Source organism: Arachis hypogaea, chromosome 13 (genome assembly GCF_003086295.3).
Source record: "Arachis hypogaea cultivar Tifrunner chromosome 13, arahy.Tifrunner.gnm2.J5K5, whole genome shotgun sequence".
Classification (NCBI taxonomy): domain Eukaryota; kingdom Viridiplantae; phylum Streptophyta; class Magnoliopsida; order Fabales; family Fabaceae; genus Arachis; species Arachis hypogaea.
The window spans coordinates 137,845,236-137,854,123 of record NC_092048.1 but is presented as its reverse complement, the minus strand read 5'-3'; the positions used below and the strand labels follow the sequence as shown (position 1 = coordinate 137,854,123).

The 8,888-nt window shown below is 30.4% G+C and overlaps 2 protein-coding genes across 2 annotated transcripts; both read right to left on the bottom strand.

Annotated features, from left to right (window-relative positions):
- Window positions 1–385: 385 nt before the first annotated feature.
- LOC112791967 (protein ENHANCED DISEASE RESISTANCE 2) lies at window positions 386–3,239 on the bottom strand. The gene is made up of 6 exons (XM_025835030.3): window positions 2,969–3,239; window positions 2,570–2,732; window positions 2,319–2,447; window positions 1,977–2,171; window positions 855–977; window positions 386–726 (listed from the first exon to the last, which is right to left on the bottom strand). Exons 1-6 carry the CDS (start codon window positions 3,127–3,129, stop codon window positions 613–615), a joined length of 885 nt encoding a protein of 294 aa, XP_025690815.1. The 5' UTR covers window positions 3,130–3,239; the 3' UTR covers window positions 386–612.
- Window positions 3,240–6,979: 3,740 nt separating this feature from the next.
- LOC112783283 (glutathione S-transferase T3-like) lies at window positions 6,980–7,312 on the bottom strand. The gene has a single exon (XM_025826167.1). It carries the CDS (start codon window positions 7,310–7,312, stop codon window positions 6,980–6,982), a length of 333 nt encoding a protein of 110 aa, XP_025681952.1.
- Window positions 7,313–8,888: the final 1,576 nt, after the last annotated feature.

Sequence of the window (8,888 nt, the reverse complement as noted above, 5' to 3'; positions counted from 1 at the left end):
AGAATTGAGATATCTAGCACTTTGTTGACCGAACACAAAAAATCTAGCATCCCTGATTAGAAAATTAACTATTAATTTTGTTTGTATTTGATGAATTTTCGGAAAATGTATTTTGGACCGGCACCGATTGATTCGTCAACGAAAGCCCGGGCCATATTGTGTTTTGGGCCTTTGCAACTCGGTTAGGTCCAAAGTGTCTAACATTGCTTTCCAATATTATTATGCTCAGGAATGTGAGGAAAACGTTGGGATTGTATAATGCTTTTGGAAGGTTTTCAAGTGTTCCAGAAATATTAATATTTCAGTTGTTTTAACGGTTGATTTGTAATAAATTAAGATCAATAATTAAAATATATAAAACACATTATGGGAGCAATAACACGTCTACTCCAAAAAATACACATTTACACATTTAAAATTTTAATATCATAATTACATAACAAGATATTTGTATAAACAAAATTCAAACTTGTGGATGAAATTAGCTTTGCTTCGTCCTTTTTCTGTCTTTTTTTTCTTTATTTCTTTTTTTTTTCCTTCAGTTGTTAAGTGAACCGATCTAGCACCAAATTCACACGTTTTTCTAACCTTTTTTGACCATGCCTGCGTAAATCAATTTCCATTCTTAGCTACAATGGTAGGAATTTGGCCATGGTTAGCAAAATCAATCTTATTCAAGCGTAAGCTGCACAACACTTGCTCTGGAAGTTCCTCCTGTTTATGTGCCTGTGGAATAATAATAATAATAATAATAATAATAATAATAATAATAATAATAATAATAATAATAAAGGTATTAAAATGTGAGCATTTAAAATTATTCAGGAGTAGTGTGAAGGACATAATATATATACCTCAATAGTTAAACCTACATCGAGTATTACATTTTTTGAATGGTCTCGAATTGCAAGAAGCCCTTTTCTACATACATAGCTAAAGCGATGTATATCCAGATCAATCTCTAGATAATTAGGTCCCTGCACAATTTAAAAACAAAACAATTTACTATTACAAAAATATGAAGCCCATTAGCAATTTACTATTTTAAATTGAGGTTCACATATGTTACTAAAGTAATGCTTTGTACTATGATATTTCAACAAATTAAAGTTATTATAAAACTATAGAAGTGTGGGTTATTGAGAGAGAATGCACTGCCTACATGCAAAAACTATACAAGAGTAAATTACAAATTATTTTTATCATAATAGATTTAAAAGAGTCGGTAATTCTAAATTAACTCGACATTTTTTTTTTGAAATAAGAAACTCAACACAGTGGTGGAGTATTTAAAAAGTCCAGAGTTACAATACAAACAATTGACTCGACACTTATTATTATAGATTAGATTAATTCGACAAAATTACTAAACAATTAATTATTTTGAATAGTTTTCTTGAGCTAACTATTTTAAAGAATATATAAAGAGTGAGTTATTATTTAAATTTTTAAGATTTGGGTCAAATTTTAATTTTTTTTAATATTTTTAATATCCTATTTTAATTTCAAAAAATTTTAAATGTGAATCAATGTTATCCGTTATTAAATTTAACATAAACAATTAGCATATTAAAAGATTAATAATGTTTGATTTTAATATATAAGTAAAATCGTTTTACCAATAGTCTCTAATGTAAAAGTTTTTCATTTTATTTTAGGATGTTGATAACTTATTGTTAATATTTGAAATATTGTATAAGAAAGAGAACAAGAAGAAAAAATGTTATAAACAAGTTTTGGTTATATTTAGCTAAAATGCAAGAATAAGAAAATATGATTTAATTAATGATGTTGTTAACATTTACATTACTTGCTTTATACAATGTGTACAATGTGTACATATTAAACTCGTCTAAAACTTGTTAAGATAGAAATAAGATGTTTAAAATGTTAAAAACCAAATGATGATTTGGCTTAGTCGTTAAAAGACGAAAATAATATTTTATAATAATAAATAGTAATTAATTTTGCTATACCTTAAAGAAATTGTGATGAGGGCGTGAAAGCACTGGCTTGCCATTGTAGGCATCTATACACTTCTTCTCAGCAGCAGTAAGAGTAAGATCGTCTGGATTAACCACCCCAGCCAAAATTTTTAGCCTCTCCCTAAATGGAACCAAGTTGTCTTTCGTAAACCCTTGCACCTTGTCCATATCATCATTCACCAATTTCTACAAAATCAACCATTTCTTTGTTAATCGCTATATTAACTTTATACAAAAATAATGTTATATTAATACTATAAATTTTGCAAACAAATAAATATTCTGAAAATTCTACAAAAGATGAAGCATGTATAAGAGAAAATAATATAATACCCGGATGCTCTCTTTAAAGTGTGGAGAAATCTGAGTGTCGAAATTCTCGGACAATTTAAAATATAATACAAGGCTCATTCCTTCCCCATCACCATCATTAAGAAACATGGATGGTGTGTATGTTGGCAACTGAAAAAGATAAATTAAAGATAAAAATAAAATGGAACACATTAAGGCTCGTTATTATTAATAATTTTGATCAAAATGCAAAGAATGAAGTAAATGTATATAGTTTGAGATGGAGAGTAAACCTGTATATTAACAATAAGGAGAGAAGGTACATTCTGATGTTCTTTTACAAAGGGAAGTTCAAGATGTTGAGCAATGTGATTTACCTTCCTTGGACACAAAAATAAATCTACACCCATAGGTACATAAGGGCTGAAATCTGGAGCAGGACATTTCTCCTTATTTCTGCATAATTCTTAATTAATTATTGCCATATTCTAATTTTTTGAAAGAATTATGCATAGATTTATTTATTTATTGTTTAATGCTAAAAATTTTCAAAAACAATAAATATTATGCTCTATATTTTTTTTTTTATAAAATTTTTGATACCATATTATGAAACTACTTATTATAAAAATTTATGTTGTTAGGTTAAGTCCAACAAAAACACGGGCAATTTATTCAATTTGTTAACATGCCTGAAAAAATTTTCTCCGCGAAGATGGAAGACTGAAGGTGAAATTTGTGACCAAGAACCAGGGGGAGGCTTATCTTTGGTTGAACCAAGAACTTGAAGCCCTGCTTTAGGACGACGAGCAAATCTTTCAGGTGCTCCTCCTACCCATAACTGATTTAACATTTTAATTCATAACTCTCACAATCTGGATTTATGTATCTATTGTTGTTTGACATGAACTTTTGATCATGCATTGCCTTGACCTGTTCAAACTTCAAATAATAATATTAGAAACAAAAAACCATGTGAAAAGAATGCTACATACAAGTGGTTGGCAAGGAATGCTCCTAATCTTAGTCATCAATTGTTTTTACAGGTAATTTTAAATCTTCTATATATAGTGAAGTATTAATTCATTTCAACACACCATCAAATTTTATATATTTGGCCCCATTTTTTATTGTATTTGTTTATTTATAAAGTGCAATAATATTGCAATGTTCCCTTTCTTTTAAATGTTCACATGCTTAATTAATTGTTTATGTATAAATAACTTTAATTATTTGTAACCATGTTAAGGATACCCCCACCCATCATTATCTATAATTATTCTAGGACTTTATTTTGACCAATTTCTCAAATGTTCAAAAATCAAAACGGGGCTTCGTATTCTGCATTCCAATTCCAATTCCAATTCCAAACAGAAGACAGAAGCCATTATATTGGAATCTGTCTTTATCTTTCACTTCCAATAAGATGGTGACAAGCAAATTCCTTTTTCTTTTCTTTGGGTGTAACTGCTCTTTGCCGCAACAATAATGAAGCGAATAATTTTTTCGGCTTATTAACGATTCTGTGTTTCTTGTCTAAAATACTTTTAGTCGCCTGCATCAAATTTAGTTGTGATGTATTCACCGTATAAAATAATTTAATATATATTTAATTATATAAAATTATATTAATAAAATAATTATTTTTTATATTAAATATGTGAATAATTATTTAAAAAAATAAATATAAATAAATAAATAAATAAAATATTTTATATCACATATACATTAAAATTAAACTCTATATTAATATAGGTTTTTTGTACTTTTTATATTTAAAATGATCTAACCACGTATTATTTGCATAAAACTAAATTATATTAGGATCAAATTCTTTTAGTTTGAAATAAAAATATTAAATAATTAATATATTTTTTTATTTTTATCTCATTCTTAAATCAATACTGGTCAAGTCTTTACATTTATCTAAAATATTACTCTCCTAATGTTTTCTTTAAAAATATGATATTGAAGTATTTTATTTTTATGGAATAAAATTTGATTTTAATAAAATTATTGGTTTGAACTATTTTATTTCCTCTTCTCACTTCTCATAACACCATCTCCAATAGAAAACTCATCCCAGTTCCTGTTTATGACCCACCTGTCATAAAAAGTAACTCCACATTAATTTTTGCGTCATAAACAATAAAGAGGAACTCAAAACATCGCCATTTTCTCCATTAGGAGAAACTAACTTTAGTCCCTATTGTGGTCCTACTTAATTAATTAATTAAAATACTTGAAATTAATGTAATTAATTTTTTCAATAATGTAATTTAAATTTATAAATTTAAAAATAATTCACTATTAAAAGATATTAATATTAAATAAATTTATATATAATAATAATATACAATATATAATTCGGGGTTACACTAATTGTAACATTACTTAATACAAAGAAAAACATAATTAAGCTTTATAGTTGACGACAAGCATTGTGAAATTGTCATATGTGTTCAATCAAGTCCTCTTTCAATTGTCTATGCTGCTGCCTATTTTGAATTTGGGCATTTCTTTTGAGAAATTGATGGTATGGTGCGAAATCTTCTTCTCCCAGCTAAGGTTGTGATAAGCCATTTTCGACATCATCATACTCTAAGCCCTGAGCAAAATTTCCTGCATAAGTGTCTCTTTCATCATCAACAACCATATTATGCAATATAATACAAGTTCTCATTATGTTGGCAAGCTTCTTCTTTTCCCAAAAACGAGCTGGACCACGTATAATTGTAAAGCGTGCTTGCAATACTCCGAATGCTCGCTCCACATCTTTTTTTTGTCCTTCTTGGTATTGTGCAAATAACTTGCGTTTCTCCCCTTGTGGCTTTGAGATTGATTTGACAAATGTGGCCCATTCAGGATAAATACCATCTGCTAAATAGTATCCCATAGTATAATTATTACCATTAATAGTGTAATTTACCTCCGGAGCACAGTCGTTTAGAATATCATCGAACACTGGAGAACGATCTAACACGTTGATATCGTTATTTGAACCAGAAACTCCAAAGAACGCATGCCATATCCAAAGATCTGAAGATGCTACAACCTCAAGTACTATGGTTGCAACCCCACAATAACCACTCATGTACATACATTTCCACGCCTTTGGACAATTTTTCCATTGTCAATGCATGCAGTCAATGCTACCCAACATGCCAGGGAAGCCACGACCCTCCGCCATTTGTAGCAGGCGTTGTACGTCATTTGGTTTGGATTTTCGCAAGTATTCATCCTCGAATACTGAAATGACACCTTCAACAAATTTTTCCAAGCATTCAATTGTAGTGCTTTCGCCTATGCGCACATAATCATCAACAGCATAAGCTCCTACGCCATATGCTAACATGCGTATTGCAGCGGTACATTTTTGGAGTGATAACAAGCTTCTTCTTCCAGTTGCATCAACCCTCTGTTGGAAATACGGATAGACGTTTGAGAGAGCGTCTACTATCCAAAGGAACACATGTCTTCTCATTCGAAATCTTCGTCGAAAAATGTCAGCATTATACACCGGTTCATCTGCAAAGTAATCTTGAAAAAGGCGATCATGTCCTGCTTCTCGATCTCTGTTGATCCATCTACGAGTAATTGGAATAGAGTTTCTATCGATATCTTCTTCTTCTGAATCTTGGAGTAAACACTCATCGATCCAATTATCTATGACTGTGTTATCTTGCCGTCTTCTTTTGCCATACAAAGCCTCATTAAACATATCATCAAAATTTCTAGCCATATTTAGAAATATAATTTTTAGTTCTCTTTCGAGGTGAGAAACAAGAATTGAAGTGGAGTTGCAGAGACATGGATAGTTGATATTTATAAGTGTGTCTGCAATAACTACCTTAACGGCTAGTTTTGCAACGACTAGTTTTGCAACGGCTACTTTTGCAACGGCTATTTTTGCAATGGCTAGTTTTGCAACGGCTACTTTTGCAACAGTTAGTTTTGCAACTGTCACTTTCATGAACAATAAGGGCACAATAATATTGACTAATTTAAAAACTTACATCAGAAATAAATAAAACAAACTACATCATAAACCAGTAATACGCAATAAAAATAAGAACATATTACATAACTCTACGAATACAAGGAACCATTAAGTAAACCACTTGGCGATTATTTTCTCACATGCAATCTCATGAAGAGCTCGTCATTTTCACTCATTGTAGACGTGTCAGCATTAAGTATTTGTATATCCATTTCCCTTTCCCTTTCCTTGGCCATCCTTTCTATTTCCCTTTCTTTTGCTTTTATCTCCATTTCTTTAATATACCTTTGAGTTTGTAATTCTTTTTCTTTCATTGCTGCTTGAGCTTGTAATTCTTGTTCTTTCATTGCCGCTTGAATTTGTAACTCCTTCTCTTTGATTGCCATAATCTTTGCTCTATGTTCCTTCTCATCTTCTCTTTCTTTTTCCTTATCCATTAGTTTTTTTCTCTAATATTCTTAATATCTTCCATGAGAGATAATTTTTTGACTACCGATGATTTTCTTTCGCTAAAATTTTCAAACATCTATGCTTTTCCCTTACCTTTTCGCTTGCTCTTCTTTGATCCTTGTGGGTGAACGGGAGAATCCACACCGGGTTCGTCAGCCAACGGTGTTTCTGGGTTTGATGAGGATGAGTATGCTCCAGTTGTACTAACCTTGGTTCTTTTTGAGCCGCCACTCTGTGTAGGTAGTTGGCTTCTCTATTTTTGCTCCAACCGAAGCATGTTCCAATGCCTCTCAAAAGTGAACTTTTGACCATAATTTGTGGAATAAAGTTTATAAGCCAACTCCTTTATATCATCAGCGTTCGAACCACTCCTTATGTTTTGATTAGCTTGATCGTAGCAACCAGCAAATTGTGCAACAGCCTTATTGATCTTATACCATCGTTTCTTACATGCAACTACCTCCCTTATCATGTCGGAGAAAAATTCTACACAGTAGCTATAAATTCGATTCCAAAATGTTTCTCCCTTTTGATCGGTACCAACTACAGGGTCAGTTGAAACATTTAACCATCCACTGATCAGCATCTCATCCTCTTTCCAATGCCAGTGTTAAATACTATCTTGTCTCCGATCTTCAATATCATCATCATTAAGGTCGATAGCATCTAATCCACGATGGTTGGCAAAATCTGAATATTGCGAATTTGGACTAGATTGTATAGAAGTCTGAGAGGATGGGTTAGAAGAGCTACCAACACCAGATGAGTTATGTCTTGATGCACTGAATTGAGTTGGAAAAGGTAAGGAAGTTGGAGTAACATTTTCGATAGAGGGGTTAAATATGGACGAAAATGGAAAATGGGGTGTTTGTGAATTTTGATTTTGCGGCTGGAATATAGGAAACTGATTATTATAAGGAGCTTGAAAATTGAAATTAGAAACATTTTGTGGATTTGGATTTTGAAATGAATTTGGTAGTGTGAAGTTTTGATTTGGAACTTGAGAGTTTGAGGTTTGAGATTGTTGGGTATTTGAAATTTGAGGTAAGTTTTGTAAGTAATTGAAGAAAGAGTTGAGTTGGTTTGGATCCATTTTTTCGAACAAAAAATAATGGTAGCAAAACTTTGATTTCGTAAACTTGGAAGAAGATAAAAAAGAGTAGTAGATAGTGTGAGAATAGAAGTGTATCTAAGTGGTATATATAGAGTAACAAAATATTAATTTATTAATAATAACGGTAACATAATAATGGCTAGTTTTGCAACAACTAATTTTACGATGGCTAGTTTTATAACGGCTAATTTAATATAATAATATAAATATAAATAATATTTAATATTAATTATGATTTAAATAATTAATATAAATTATTAATTAAATAAATAATTAATTATTTAATCTAATTAATTATTATAATTATTAATAAATTAATTATAATTTAATTACTTAATTAATTATTATTTAGACAATTAATATAAATTATTAATTAAATAAAATTATAATTATTTAATATAATTTAATTATTTAATATAATTATTTATTTAATTATAATTTCATATATATTTATTTAAAAGGTAACTTGCCATGTGGCAAGTTACCATTGGTTATGCTTGAGTCCCTTCCACCTTGAACTCCGTGAAAAAACTCGTCTCTCTCCTTATCCAACGGTAAGTTCTTCAATGTGTCAGAAAAAAGTTGAATGGGGATCACCCATTGAAGGTGCTCTAAGTGACCCACTACTGCTGCCCATCCTTTGCACTGGCAGGCCTGAACCAGACTATTTACACTTCTCTTTTTCGGTGTTTCTTAACGGCTCCTTGATTGTGGTTAACCACCGCTCATCGCCACCTTGTTTGTCGTCGCCTCACTGCCTTCTCCATCACACTCGCACTGCCTCATTGGCTCACCGTCTTTGTTCATCAGCTGCGCTTAATTTTTAAGAATAAAATAATACAAGATATAAAAAACAAAACACAAAATATTGTATTTTTATATTCTATTTGATGATAAACTAAAATAAATCATAAAAATTTAATTTAATTTTAAAAAATAAGTTGTGTCTCTTAATAGTGTTTTAGTTTTTTTTCTGTCAGGATAAATATAAAATATACTAATTCAGTATTTTTGGATATAATGCCTCCGACTTTTTACCTATATTTCA

What these genes read in the sequence shown, in the direction of transcription:
- LOC112791967 (XM_025835030.3), bottom strand. Translation starts at nt 3,129, where the DNA reads ATGTTAAATCAGTTATGGGTAGGAGGAGCACCTGAAAGATTTGCTCGT. An exon ending in TCCTTATTGTTAATATACAG is followed by an intron (nt 2,448 to 2,569) that starts GTTTACTCTCCA and finishes TATCTTTTTCAG; the next exon opens with TTGCCAACATACACACCATC. An exon ending in CTCATCACAATTTCTTTAAG is followed by an intron (nt 978 to 1,976) that starts GTATAGCAAAAT and finishes TAAATTGTGCAG; the next exon opens with GGACCTAATTATCTAGAGAT.
- LOC112783283 (XM_025826167.1), bottom strand. Translation starts at nt 7,312, where the DNA reads ATGCTGATCAGTGGATGGTTAAATGTTTCAACTGACCCTGTAGTTGGT.